General features: G+C 30.2%; 1 protein-coding gene across 1 annotated transcript in view; it reads left to right on the forward strand.

The window, feature by feature from the left end:
* The first annotated feature begins 503 nt into the window (after positions 1 to 503).
* The window catches only part of LOC126886957 (activin receptor type-2A), a 182,129-nt gene continuing 166,278 nt past the window's right edge, over positions 504 to 16,354 (forward strand). Inside the window, exon 1 of the mRNA XM_050654145.1 lies at positions 504 to 1,451. Within this exon, the coding sequence (XP_050510102.1) occupies positions 1,358 to 1,451 (94 nt within the window). The 5' untranslated portion in view covers positions 504 to 1,357. The remainder of the gene's footprint in view (positions 1,452 to 16,354) is intronic.

The raw sequence follows: 16,354 nt of genomic DNA on the forward strand, positions 1-16,354 counted from the left end.
TAATATGAGCAACTTAATAAAACATTTACCGTACACAAATTCTTCATTTTAAATACATTTCATGTTTTTATTTTAAATACTCAATGCATAACAATACCCCAAAGATACGTCGATGATCAAAATCCCCGGTGTCAGTTTGGCTTCACTTTTGGTCATAGGATTACTCGTCCTCTCTCTTTCCTTGTCTAAGGATACAATGGAGTTATATGGAAAGCAGTGAATCTAGCATTGAAAACCAGAAATTTAGACATCACTAAATGGAAAAATGTTCTATATACCAGATGCTCTGCACTCTATATGAAGTTTACTGTCTACAGCAACCAATTGTACACATCATGAACATGTGTTTACTTTTCAATGAAGATCAACTAGCAGAAATTCTATTTCTTCATGAAGGATTCAGACAAAGTATTACTAAGAAAATTTGTATGAATGAGTAAGTTTGATCCTTTAGTTGAAGAGGATTATCTTTTAGAAGCCAATGCAGATTATGCCTTAATGCAGTATCCAAACAGAAAGAAAAGTACAGTTGCAACGAAGTACTCAGCTCCTAAAAGTGACCTAAAATTATTGAATCACAATAGTGATTAAGATGAAAATGAAAGTCCAAATAATACACTAAAGAATTCCACTACCAAATCAATATCAGATGAGACAAAAAATTTACCTGTTTAAGAACCGAATCAAGTCTCTGATGATAATCATGAACCAATATTAGAAAATTCAGATTTTCAATCTAGCCGTAAATAAGCTAGAACTAAAAATAAACTAAGATATTTCCAACATTTTGTTCAAAAATAGAAATAGGGCCGCATTAAATTATTTGGGTTATGTTGTCTTGTCATTTGTCATAATAATTAAAGAAAAAAGAAGAATAAAGTAATTCTCCTTATTTCAGTTGCCGTCCCGTACCCCCACTTAGTTTCATGTTATGTTTCTCGATACATTGTGCTAGAAAGAGATACCGCAAACCAGTCGAAGAGATCTTGTCGTCAGTGGTGGCGGAGTGAGGGCTCACTCTATGTTAATATATACCTCTATGTTCTGAGCTGAGTCTATTTTCTACTTCTAGTTTTCTGATCTAACTGATTATTTAGTGATTAAAATACTCGCCTATCTGTAGTAGAGTTGTAAAAAAAGTGTGTAAAGACGCATTTGTTGAGTTTTTCAAAGAATTTACATACAATTTGATTATTTTGTATGAAGATTATGACTTACTAGTGTTTATCTAACGAAAAGTGAAAATGTTCTTTATCATTTCCATTTGTTATTTTTTACTTTCTTGACCTGGGTTAAGTTGTTGTCCATGTTTGATTTCAACAAAAATAATAAGACACTTTTTCTTTAAATTTCTATTATGGGAAGAAACATGAACTGCGACATGATTTCCATGCCGAAGACCCTTTTGAATACATGCTTGGCATATTTGGTCCTGTTATTAATACAAAAAGGTATGTGATTTTACATAGGTCATCACTTTGTTTTAACTTAACATGGTTTAATTTTAACGTAAATTAAGAAAACTGTAGCATCTTTGGGTACATAAACTTAAACATTCTCTTACTATTATCATAAGATTTCATTTCTAAGCAGTTTCAAAATGTTATTACACTGTTGCTTTTGCTTGTTTTGATTACAAAGTTGTATTGTCAAATTCTCCTCATTCTTCTATTTACCTACATTAGGGTATCTGAAAGATTAATTATTCTGCTATTAAATTGATATGGAGCTTTCAAAGTTTTTACAGAGATTTTAAAGAAATAACAAAGCTACAACATGAACATGTTTCAAATATGAAACAATATTTCAAGAATTAAGTAGTGTGTGTGTGTGTGTGTGTGTGTGTGAACAAATGGCTTGGATGCGAGTCCGTTAGCCACAGATTTTTATTTTATTTTTACCTCAATTTACTAGTTTTGTTATATTTATACGTATTTCACTTAAATGATTATATTTGTTTCTTTCAAGTAGTTTATGAGTAATTTAAATATTTCCATTTTATGACAACTTAGTAGATATTCTATACTAATTGGAAAATGAACTTGTGTTTGTCGTAAATTGTAATATAATTGATTTATATATCTCTCGTTAATTTTGCATTCCAAAAAATATGGTTTAAATCTCTAATTGAAACATTATCACAAAAACATACTGATGAATTAATTATTCCTAATTTGTGCAGATGTGCCTCATATTTCCCGTGTCGAGTTTTTAATCTGACGATAGTAGAAATATCTTGCTTTGGCAGGTTATATTTAAATATGTATTCAGGTGGCGGAGGAAGTTCTTGATGTAAAGAAAAATATAAATTTTTTGACATGCTTGTAATATTTTTCCATTCTTTTTTCCATATTTTATTAAGTATTTAATTTATTTAATTTATTTTATTTAATTAAGTAGTATTTGTTGAACTAGTAAGTTAACACTACTTAGTATGTATCCCGTATTATTTTAACAATATATCTCAGTTGGTAATATTTCTATGAATGCTAATAGGGTGAGAGTGAGCTATATTTTAAACACATTCATAAGAAAAGATTCCAGTTTTTCAACAAAAGTTTTGAATATCATTTACAAACTAGTATTACTAATATGCAACTGTGAGTCATGGACTTTAAATGGCACAATAAAAACTAATATTTAAGCCATGGAAGTTGTACTCCTTCCACTTAGCTGTATCACTTTCATGAGTTAAGATTGATACTCATGACTTAAGAGTGATGCCACATGAAGTCAAAAGAAATCGTAAGATCAAGAGAAATAAATCATAAGAAATTGTGAGATTCCGCTACAGTTGAATTCTGAAAGGAACCGGGCTTTTTTAATGATAAATAATTATACAAAACTATTTTGTATACAATTTTATATATCTCAAAAATGATATTCATAAAAATAATACATTTTTTCTGTAAATTTCTATTATGGGAAGAAACCACTGGCGAAGCGTCCATGTAGCCACTGTTACCATTGGTAACAGTTAAAAATCTTGCAAATAAATATTTTATGACGATGAATAATTCTATTTACCAATATTTTTACCAATAGAAATATATTATTATATTATGTGGTAATAGTACCTAACTCAGTAAATATCTCACTAAATAGCCAACTACTCGTAGACACGAAAATATTGGCGAGTTTATGTGACTCCGTTGCACTTTATTATACTCTGTTACCAGACTCATTTCTGGTGATAATGGTTATATACGCACGCTGGCGCTCGGGACGGGTAGTGACTGAAAATTTTGAAGAAGCGACGGCATAAGCCTGCTGTGTATCAGTAGGGCTGTTACCAAATTTAAAATTGGTGACAGTACCTATAAAAAGTGTGCGTGTAGTTAAAAATAGATGAGTGTCACACTTCTTAATCGATCAACTACTTGAAAAGTAATTCTCCTTGTATAATTTTGAAGAAAAAAATGAGATTATTAAAAATGAAAGACCTATTTTAAACAATTTAAAAAAGGAATCAACAAAAGTAGTTCGATATTTTAAATTTAGTTGGTACAGTGAAAATCCTTGGTTATATTATCGTTGCAAGAAAAATATACTGTATTGCTGGGCATGTCTTCTGATTTCTACAGAAAAATGGGTGGACCAGGTTCACGATTTAAATGGTGTTAGATTTTTGAAAAGGAGACATGAAATTTCTCCGTTACCTACATGTAAGATGTATACCCAATTTGATTCAGTTTGGCCAAACAAAAATCAAAAGTTCTCTTAACCAAGCTTTTAAAGCAAATATTGCTAAACATAATGAGTTTGTTCAAAAATAGATAGGTATATGGTATATCCTTAGCACACTTATAAGAGATACTGTATGTTTTTGGGCCAAACAAGAACTAGCGTTGTGTGATCATTTTGAGTGCGACAACTCTGACAATCGAGGCAATTACAGGGAATTGTTAACATTAATTGCCAAAAAAGATCAAAAATTTTGTCAACATCTAGAAACATCTGTTTTTTTGAGAGTTTCAAGTCATATACAAAATGATATTATTGAAGCTACACTCACCGGCACAAAATTCCGCCACCCAAAATTTTTGATTAAGTTTGACAATTTATAACTTTATTATTTGTGCTCCGATTTTCAAGATTCTTGCACCAGTTTGTAGGTACATGTATGCATATTGTTTGGTATTATTCCGGTAACAAAAATTTTTGCTTGCATGTCATTGTACAGGGGTGAAAGGAAGCGTTGTATTTTCTCCTAATTTTAAAAAATTCTGTGGAAAAATGGAATAGCTGAATTTGTTTCATAGTCCTGTCATATTTTCCCGGAGGCATCACCAACATTTTGTTTTTTGAATCATCCGAATATCTTTTTTCTTGTAAGAGCTGTACCATTTTTTGTAAATAAAAACACTGATTGATTCATACAATTGAGGTTGGATTGATAAGATTAGAATGGCCCGCATGCAGCCCAGATCTCAATCATATTGAGCATTTTTGGGATGAATAAAAAAGCTATCTGCAGTCATCCTAGGCCTCCAGAAAAGTTGGTACATTTATGGCCCTTGTAGAGGAATATTGGGCTATTCCCCAAGCAAGGAAAACACATCTTTATTAGATGCTAAACAGATTGCGAGCAGTCGTTGCTGCAAGAGGTGGACATAACCGCTATTGAATTGTTTTGTTTTCTTGTTAAATTTGTTTTGTTTTGTTAATTTTAGTGCGTTTGATATTTTCAATTAAATAAACCTTCAAAGCAGTGTTTTTAATTACAGCTCTTACAAGAAAAGAGATTCAGATAATTCAAAAAACAAGACCTTAGTGATACCTCCAGGATAATACAAAAAGGGTATGAAACAAAATCAGCCCTCCAATTTTTCCACAGAATTTTTTAAAGTTAGGAGAAAAAACAACGCTTACATTCACTCCCATATAATGCCATCTAAGCAAAAAATTTTTGTTACCGGAATAATAGCAATTGACATCAATACATGTACCTACAAACTCGTGCAAGAATCTTGAAAATCGAAGTACAAATAATAAAGTTATAGATAGATTGTCAAACTTAATCAAAAATTTTGGGTGGCGGAATTTTGTGCCGGTGAGTGTATATATACATTTAGCCATATCTTCATTTTTTTAAATAAGATTTTTTGCATCTGGTTTTGGTAACACTTCAGAAAAAGTCATGTGTCGCCACTGGAAGAAACAAAAACTACAGCATGCTTTCAATGCCAAAGACTCTTTTGAATACATGCTTGACATATTTATTCCTGTTATTAATACAAAAAGGTATGTGATTTTACATAGGTCATCACTTTGTTTTAACTTAACATTAACATGGTATCATTTTACTGTAAATTAATAAAACTGTAGCATGTTTTGGTATATACATTTAAACATACTCTTACTATCATTATAAGATTTCATTTTTAAGCAGCTTCAAATTGATATTACACTGTTGCTTTTGCTTGTTTTGATTACAAAGTTGGATGTATTATCAAATTTTGCTCATTCTTCTATTTACTTACATCTTAGGGTATCAGAAAGGTAATTAAATACTTCAGTTATTAAATTAATATAGAGATTTCAAAGTCTTTACAGAGATTTTAAGGATATAAGCCACAACATAAGAATGCATTATATGAAACAATATTTCAAGAATTAGTATTTTTGAACTAGGTAGTTAATACAGTAGCATTATTTTAACAAAATATCCCAGTTAGTGATATTTCTGTGAATGCCAATAGGGTGAGCTATATTTTAAACACATTAGCATTAGAGAAGATTCCAGTTTTGAAACAAAAGTTTTGAATATCATTTAAGTACATACTAGTATTAGTATTACTAATATACAACTGTGAGTCATGGACTTTAAATGACACAATACAAAGTAATTAAGCCACAAAAGTTTTACTCCTATACTAAAATCACAATTAAGATGCACTAGAAATAAGCCCAGACACTTGAATGTTACCAGGAGCACTCCCGAATCATGATTTGGGATTTATACAATGTATGTACATTGTAAATCATGATTTGGGAGTGCTCCTTGTAACATTCAACGTGTCTTGTTTTGTTTATTTCTAGGGCATCTTGATTGTGATTTTAGTATAGGTGTATCACTTCAGATATATCTTAGTAATTTAAGATTGTTAATAACAGCAAATCACAAATTATACATGTTGTCCTAAGCTAGAAACTGAGCGTAAGGCTAGATATAATCAAGGGAAGTTGAATGGACACTAAATCTTAAAAGATATAGAAAATGTTGACAAAACTTCGGTATTTTAAACAATATAATATTTAAATTATAAGTTTTTAATTTAAAAATCTTTTAGTAATATTTTTCAATATTATTTTTCGATTTTTCTAGAAAACCGTGTGTCCTACTAACTTAAAGCAAGAGTACCTTTTAGTACTAGAATACCTCACGATTTAATAATCCAGTGTCAAACATGCTTAAAAGTTAAAGACAAAAAAGTTATGTGATAAAATAACCATTGCCCTACCAAAAACGGACGCCTATGATCGGTACTAGAAATGCACAGTAAATGGAATCGATTTATCTCTGGAAGATAAATATACGCACTGATTTTCGTTTTTCTAAATTGAAGCGTTCTGGAGGTATTTAAGAAAAACTAATTACAAGACGCCATTTTCAAAGAGCTCTAGCTCCCTTAGGAAGTATTTTCGGACTAGGTGAATTCAGCTAAATTGTCTTAAAATAATCTGGAGTCTCCTGTCTTCATTTGTCGGTAGAGTTTCTGGACACCCTGTATATTCTGGAAGTGCCCAACAGAGGCCTATTAGAGAGGTGGCAGAGCCTGGTAGAGTAAATTAATATGGAGATTTTAAAGTTTACAGAGATTTTAAATACCGGGTGTTCACTTATATTTTCCCCCATTTTAACTGCCTATAACTTCTAAAAGGCTCAATATAGAAATATGCGGTTTTCGCTGAAATGTTTTATTTTAGTAAAAGTTTTGTCTGAATGGATTGAACTTTTTATATCGCTTTCAAATACGAAAACAAAAATGGCGGATTTTTGAAAAAAACTTTGTTGATTTTTTTAATGGAACACCCAGTATATTTTTTTGTAAATTGAAAGAAGGGTCCTTCACCTATCCAGCGATATAAAGTTTTTCAAAATCGGTTGTCAAATCACTGAGTAATTAATTTTTAAAATGAGAGGTATAACATGAATACCACATAACATAATATCAATTTATGTGATTTCCACATTGCATCTCTCATTTTAAAAATTAATTGCTCAGTCATTTGACAACCGATTTTAAAATTTTTTATATCGCTGGATAGGTAAATAAACGTTTTTTCAAGTTTTTAGGTAAATGACCATTTTTTATAACTCTTTTAAATAAAAAATTGCGGATTTTTGAAAAAAAAACCGTTGTTGACTTTTTTTATTAAAACACCCAGTATACTTTTTTGTAACTTGAAAAAATCGTCATTTACCTATCCAGCGATATAAAAAATTTTAAAATCGGTTGTCAAATGACTGAGCAATTAATTTTTAAAATGAGAGATGCAATGTGGAAATCACATAACATAATATCAATTTGCTTAGTCATGTTATTTAGGTATGTAATATCCATGTTGCACCCCTCATTTTAAAAATTAATTACTCAGTGAGTTGACAACCGATTTTGAAAAACTTCATATCGCTGGATAGGTGAATGACCTTTCTTTCAATTTACAGAAAAATATAGTGGGTGTTCCATTAAAAAAAAGTCAACAACGTTTTTTTTCAAAGATCCGCCATTTTTTTTTTTCGTATTTGAAAGCGATATAAAAAATTTAATCCATTCAGACAAAACTTTTGCTAAAATAAAACATTTCAGCGAAAACCGCATATTTTTATCTTGAGCCGTTTAGAAGTTATAGGCAGTTAAAATGGGGGAAAATACAAGTGGACACCCGGTATATAAAAAATCCACAACATGAAAATGCATTATGTAACACAATATCCCAAGAATTAGTATTTTTTAAACTACTAGTAAGTTAATACATTACATTAATACAATATTATTTTAACAAAATATTTCAGTTGGTGATATTTGTGTGAATGCCAATAGGGTGTGCTATATTTTAAACACACTCATAAGAAAAGATTTCAGCTTTGAAACAAAAGTTTTGAATATCATTTACTTACATACCTACTAGTATTACTAATATACAACTCTGAGTCATGGACTTTAAATGACACATTAAAAATTAATATCTAACCCAGGAAAGTTGTTCTCCTTACTCTTGGGTGTATGACTTTCGTGACACAAGACTGATACTAAAAGCATATTTCTATTATGGGAAGAAACATGGACTATGACATGATTTCAATGCTAAAGGTTTTTTTGAATACATGCTTTCCATATTTGGTCCTGTTAGTAATACAAAAAGGTGTGATTTTACATAGGTCATCACTTTGTTTTAAGTTAACATGGTATCATTTTATCATAAATTAAGAAAACTACAGCATCTTTTGGTACATAAATTTAAACATATCCTTACTATTATTATAAGATTTCATTTTTAAGCAGTTTCAAAATGTTATTACACTGTTGCTTTTGCTTGTTTTGATTACACAGTTGTATTGTCAAATTTTGGTCATTCTTGTATTCACCTACATCTTAGGGTATCAGAAAGATTAAATACATACTTCAGCTATTAATTTAATATAGAGATTTCAAAGTCTTTACAGAGATTTTAAGGATATAAACTAAGTCACAACATGAAAATGCCTTATATGAAACAATATTTCAAGAATCAGTATTTTTTGAAGGATGAAGTTAATACAGTAGCATTATTTTAACATAATATTTCAGTTGGTGATATTTCTGTGAATGCCAATAGGGTCTGCTATATTTTAAACACACTCATAAGAAAAGATTCCAGTTTTGAAACAAAAGTTTTGACTATTATTTACATACTAGTATTACTAATATACAACTGTGAGTCATGGACTTTAAATGACACATTAATATCTAGCCCACTAAAGTTGTAGCCTTGTACTTCTTCCTCTTAGGTGTATTACTTCCGTGACTAAAGATTGATACTCAATGATGCCACATGAAGTCAAAGAGAAATCATAAGATGGAGAGAAATAAATCATGAGATTTCACTGCAGTTGAATGTTAGAATAGAATAGAAATATGCTTTATTGCCATGAAAAAATTTACAATTTTATCGACAAAGCTTATAAATACAGTACAACCTGCCATATCCGGACCTGTCATATCCGGACCTCCCCATATCCGGACAGTTCTGCGCCAGATCTACGGAAATCTGCCGAGAAAGGCAGTCCTGCTGTTGGACAACGCACTAAAAGAAGAACTAAAAGATGGCGAAATAATGTATTATAGAATCTATAAATATAAAACGTGTCTATCGACGAAAGTTATCGACGGCGTTGATTACTGGAATGTATGAAGGAGAAAACGTTTCAGAGACTATAAAAGAAGTAGTGGTCTTGATATTCGGATTTTTTCGTATCCGGATCGGTCTGTCGCCACATTGATCCGGTTATGGCAGGTTTGACTGTAGTCAAAAAAACAAAACAGTAACAATCCAATTTACTAAAATTACATAAATCGTCAATAGTCAATAGTTAGGGATTTTTAAATGATAAATAATTATACCAAACTATTTTAATTACATTATATTGTCATATATTATATAATATATAAGTATGTACATATTTAAAAATGAGTGTTTAAAATATTTTTTGTTATATATCTACCTAGAAATATATTTATATTTTAGGGGAACCACCAGTATCAGATATAATTTTAGGGAATTACCTACCTACTAGGGGAACTTTTACAATATATGTATGCAAGCTATGGATTTATCCATTCAATATTAAGCAGTGATTATAAACATTCTTTATAGTTTAAACATCAAGGAAAATTATCAACATCAGTCAAAGACATATTATGATATGAGGTATTTTACCCAAGAACATAGTAATAATATAGTTGTTCCATTTTAACTTTACCCATGCCTCATGATTAATTTTCAAACAAATTAAATCAAAACATAAAGTGAAACAAACGTACGTCGATGTCTATAGTATACACAATATACACAATGTATATATGTTACAGTTCAAGTTGATTATCCAGTTGGAGTTGACTTTTCCTAGTTCGAGTCGACTCAAACGGCTGGTTTTAGTAAAAGTTGATTATAAATATAAAATGAAGATTTTTATTCAACATTTACTAGTAAAAGTAGACTCCAACTAGTTAAAGTATACTCTTCCCAATGCCATTTAGTAAAAGTTGATTCACACAAACAACCGATTCTAGAAATTAAATGTACTGTATATAATTATGTTCAAATCGTGATATTTATAGTCCAGGCTGTATCGTCGCCCCGATAGGTAAATTATTCCAGTTCGATTTTTTTGCACAAACTTACTCAAAAAGAGGTCCTTATAACGAATCCACAGGCTGTCAGGTGGCACCGTAATCGAAAAATTGTTTAAAAAATTTTTTTTAAACAAATTCACAAAAAAAATTCACTTCTGACATTTTTTTACATCATTAATTTGGGTCATTCGGAGCAAAGGAGGTCTTCTATGATTTTTCTGTAAAATTTATTGTTGTCGAGTTATACGCGACTTAAAATTTGAAACATGCGAAAATGACCATTTTCAAGGCTTAATAACTCAGTTAAAAATTATTATTATGAAAGTCAGAAAGTCACCAAATCAAATTTTAACGACCCCCCCCCCCCTACAAGGTACTGAAGAAATATTTGTCATTATTGTATTACTAAGCTGTTAGTTTTAATTATTAACAATGAGCGCTAGGAGCGTATTGAGGCGGCTGTCAATGTGAGTGCGACTGAGATGCACCATTGGACGGTCGGAATGGAGAATCTTACTCGCACTCACATTGACGGCCGCCTCAATACGCTTTTAGCGCTCATTGTTGATAATTAAAAATAACAGCTTAGTAATAAAATAATGACAAAAATTTCTTCAGAATCTGGTAGGGGGGGCTTTAAACTTTGATTAGGTGACTTTCTGACTTTCATAATAGTTTATAATCGAGTTATTAAACCTTAAAAATGGTCATTTCGCATTTTTCAAATTTTAAATCGCGTATAACTCGAAAACTATCAATTTTAGAGAAAATTCACAAGAGACCTTTTTTGCTCCGAATGACCAAAATAATCTAAAAAAAATTGTCCGGAGTGAAATACTTAGTTATTTATAAAACAGTTTGTGAAGTATGCTTTTTGCGCACGCACGCGATGTTTAGAGCACGAGCGGGCCGAGTGCTATACATCGCCTAAGTGCGCAAAAAGTACTTCACGCACAGTTTCATACAATATTTTATCTACCAAAAAACAAATAAAAAAACTGCAACTCTTCGTCACTGGAATACATTCCTATTTTAAAATTTTTTAGAACTTTGACATTTAAAAATTCAAACTTCTGTCAAACCACAAAACTGTCAAAACTTTTTTTGTAATTTATTGCTCGCATGTCATCACCATGACAAGGCGAAAGTTAAGGATATTTGATTATATGAAAGTGTGCTAAAAAACAGTCCGAAAAAGTAAATCCCATTTAAAATACATTATTACTTCAGGCACACTTTAAACCCTTCATGTACTGATATCTATATTTACAATTTTCACACAATAAAAACTTATACATAATATGAGGTAGAGTAGATAAGAATTATTTTTGTGAATTTGGTAACAAAAATTGGTTAAACAATTTTTCGACCGCGGTACCGCCTGACACTGTGTATTTATTATAAGGATGTATTTGTTTGAGTAAGTTTGTGCAAAAAAATCGAATCAGAATAATTTACCTAACGGGGGCGACGTTACAGGCTGGACTAATAAGTAGTTGAAACGGTCAAAACAAAGAGATGCACACTCATCAAAAATGCACGTGAGATTATACTCGTATAAATTGTATAATCTACTTTTACTAACAAGAGTTAGGAAGAGTCAACTTCAACTAGTAAAAGTTGATTTAAATTTTTCAAATCAACTTTTACTGCTCGTTTCAGTTGGAGTTGACTCCTTGGAGTCAACTCTAACTGAGAATCAACTTGAACTGTAACATATACACATCGACATACGTTTCACTTTATATTTTGACTTAACTTTTTTGAAAATAAATCGTGGCGCATGGGCAAAGATAAAATGGAACAACAATATAATGGGTATACATAAAGCTAATTTTATTTTCTAACGATTTAACATTTTCTCCCCACTTGTTGGATTTCAAAGTTATTGAAGATGAAATACAAGTCATTATTATTTATATTTATGAAATTGCTGATTTGTTTCATATTATTATTCTGAAGCTATTTCCTTGTACCTCTTACATAATTTACTATTTTATTAAAATTAAATTATTAGATTTTTTTAAAGCAACAAAAACAACATTTGTTAACAATTTCAGAAGTGGAAGTCAAAACTTAAATTATTGTCCCTTATTTCCAAACAAAATAGTAAATTGATTTATATTTTATCTCAAACACACACTGAAATCAATATGTTTTTACTAGATCTGTTTGTACCTCCTTTTAACTAACACAAAATTTGGTCTGTCTAATTCTTCATATTTATCAAAGACAGTAAGCATAAAATTGAGTTGTTTATGGACCAATATTTTAATTTACACTTTTAAAGCAATAAATAACCTTTTAAGCCTTGTTTATATTATTTTGTGTATATTAATTGAGTCAATTGTAGGTGCAGATATAAAAGTACAGTTGATTTATGAATATTTCAAGGGGACAATCTAAGAGCACTTAAATAAATGCTGATTTTCTCTCATACATTTTATAGTAGGGGATCCAAATAGGAGATCAAAATGTGCCCATTTGCTTGCCGGATGAAACATTTTTTTGAAGTTATACTTCTTTAGGCGCTATTGAGAGTAAAATTTCATAATTCTGCGCGCATGCGCACACAGACAGTATGGTATAAACGTTATACCGGATCTGATTGGGTGTTAAAATCATCTGTCAATAATTGTTCAATATGGAGATTTTGGATAAACAAATTAATGTTGTGTATATTAGTTTTTATTGTTGTGATGACAGAGAAAAATGCAAGTTTATAATATTGTAGTGACTTTTTAAATAGTTTTTTAAAGCGACAGGTACTTAATAATTGTAAATGTTTCAGTTTCCTAATAAAAAATTTCATAGGTAGGACCTACCTATTTGGAAAATTTAAAAAGAACCTACTAAAAGAGTATGTAATGCTTTGATTTACATAATTTGATTACCATCAAAATTTCTATCAATATTCACCTAATATATTGTTTTCTTACTCTATGTTTTGTTGTATTCTAATATTTCTTCCAATTCTAAATAATTTCAATTCAAAATCAAAATAATTTGGTTAAATTCAGAACCGTCAAAAGTTTAATCCGTTTAGTTAGTTGATCTTCGCACATGATGACACATGGTCTCCGTGGGTAAAAGTTTAAGGTGAATGAATTTCAATACTAACTGTGCTGATAAGCGGGTTCGAACGCCAATGGAAACTTTTATTTTTTTATACATTTTATGATTATAAGTTTATTATATAATTTTTTTGTCAGAAAATACGTATTTAGTTAAAATTTTTTCCTACATTGTTCAGAAATTATTTGTGGCATTTTTCAATGTGTTTGTTTGTGTGTGTTTTATTCTTTTATTATTTTAATTCTTGGCACTGTTGTAATAAAAATTTTTGAGAAGTAGTAAGTATTAAAATTAGTTTAATATTTAAATAAAATATAAATAAACTGTTTAAAGTATATTAGTTTCGTTGAAATCATATAATAGAAGTATAACTTCTTACGTGCGTACAAAGTACACACACATTCTTTTTTTATTAAATTTCATACATAGACAAACACGACCAGCATGGGTGGTTGCCTATCGAAATCGTGTTATAGCGTTCTTTAAGGGGGTGGGGCGTAGGGGTTGAAATCAATATTTTTCTGAATTTTTTTTGAAAGAATAAGAGCATAATTTTATTTTTAAATTAAATAAGCATATTTTACGTATAATTCAAAGAATATTAAAAAAAAATTTAAGAAAAAATATTGAAAAATAAGCCAACGGTGGCAAATTTTTAAAGACACCTCAAAAAAACAATGAATTTTGCGGTGGACATCAGAATTTATCATTGAATCATGGTAGATAAAAAATTAAAAAAGATTTTATTAGCTTATGAGTTTCTAGAGGTAACGCTGTCAAGTTACTTTTAGTTTTAATGGTCTTTGACTTTTTAGTATCACTCAGAAGTCAAAACAACGAAGTTTTTTACAGAAAAAAGGGTGAAAATCAACATATTTATTATTGTTAAACGAAATATAAGCATAAAACAAAAAATATCTCGACAGTGTTTCCTCAAGGAATGTCTAAAGAAAATATGTACAAAATTCCAGGTGAGTTGGTCAAGTAGTTTTTGAGTTACAATGTCTACAGGCTTTGAAAAAAGCAATTTTGAGAAAAACGCTTTTAAAGTATTGTCAACTTTTATTTTCAATTTTTTTGGTCTGTCAAATCTTAAAGTGATGCACACCGGAATATGTTTTTGAATCGCGAGGTAATTTACAAAAGACAAAGGCACTACGCTCAAGCGCGCTGGCGCGAAGATGCTGCAAAGCGAGTCGAAGGTAGGGAGATAGTGTTGAATATCCCTATCTTCGACTCTCTTTGCAACAGGTTCGCGTCAGCACGCTTGAACGTAATGAACAACGGTCAACAGCTGTTCTCATTTTCTTTTTTAAATTACTCCGCGTTTCGAAAAGATATTCCGGTGTGCATCACTTTACGATTTGACAGACAAAAAAAGAATGTGTGTGTACTTTGAACGCACGTAAGAAGTTATACTTCTATTATATGATTTCAACGAAATAAATATACTTTCGAACAGTTTATTTATATTTTATTTAAATATTAACCTAATTTTAATACTTACTACTTTTCAAACATTTTTATTAAAACAATAGCAAAAATAAAAAAAAAAATAGAAAACACCCGGATTCGAACCGGGGAGCTCTAGATCTCCAGTCGAACCTCTACCACCGAGCTATACTTCTTTTGTTTGTGCATGTGCGGACTACAAGATTTCTCAGACATTGTGTCAAATAGACCAAGTGAAGTATAAAAATATTTTAAATATTATTACTTATTATCTTATTTCCGAGGTAGACAGATCCAAAGATACAAAAATTATAATAAATATATTTACTAAAAACACTAATATATTATTTCCACACCTTTTTTGGACTAATACATACATAACTTAAAACATTTAGTAACTAACTCCATACTGTCTGAGTGCCCATGCGCGCAGAATAATAAAAATTCACTCTCAATCGCGCCCAAAGAAGTATAACTTCAAAAAGAAATTGAAAATAAAAGTTGACAATACCGTAAACGCCTTTTTCCTCAAAACTGCTTTTTTCAAAAGCTGTAGGCATTGTAACTCAAAAACTACTTGACCGACCCACCTGGAATTTTGTATATATTTTCTTTAGACATTCTTTGAGGTAACGCTGTCGATATATTTTCTGTTTTATGCTTATTTTTTATTTAACAATAATAAATATGTTGATTTTCGCCCGTTTTTGTGCAAAACATTTCGTTGTTTTGATTTCTGAGTGATAGAATAGAATAGAATAGAAATATGCTTTATTGTCACTGAAAATTTTTACAATTTTATGGACAAAGCTTACATACAGTCAAAAGAAAAACATAATATAAATAACAAATAAAAACTACAATTTACTAAAATTAGATAAATCGTCAATAATGTACAGTATAAGATATAAAAGCCAAGACAAAAACAATTTATTGCAAAATATATATAAATTTCAAATTGAACATACAACAAATAAAATAAAATAGGTACAACATAAGGAACTGACAAGTTTATGCTACTGCGTATGGAACCCAATTTTCTTAGTTATTCATTAAGAAATTCTTCTATTGAATAATATGGTCTTTTGGATAGATAAGCTTTTATCATTTTACGGAACTTTGGGAAATATGTTGCAGATTTAAGTTGTAACGGAAGATGATTGTACAGTTTCTTTGCGGAATATAATATAGATTTCTTTACTAACTCAGCGGATGGAATCGGTAAATAAATATCAAAGATTGAATTTCTGGTGTAGTAAAGATGATTGGGCCTTGATGGAAAGACATGAAGGTGTTTACGAATTAAACAAACCGTTTCTAGAATATATAAAGATGGAAGTGTTAAAATTTCGTGATCTCTGAAGTCACTTCTGCAATGTGTAGATCTTCTGAGGCCAAACAGATATCTTATTGCTCTTTTTTGCAATCTAAAAATGACATCAAATTGAGCAGCTGTACTAGAACTCCAAAAAGGAAGACCATATCGA

The sequence above is a fragment of the Diabrotica virgifera genome, chromosome 6, assembly GCF_917563875.1.
Source record: "Diabrotica virgifera virgifera chromosome 6, PGI_DIABVI_V3a".
Lineage (NCBI taxonomy): Eukaryota > Metazoa > Arthropoda > Insecta > Coleoptera > Chrysomelidae > Diabrotica > Diabrotica virgifera.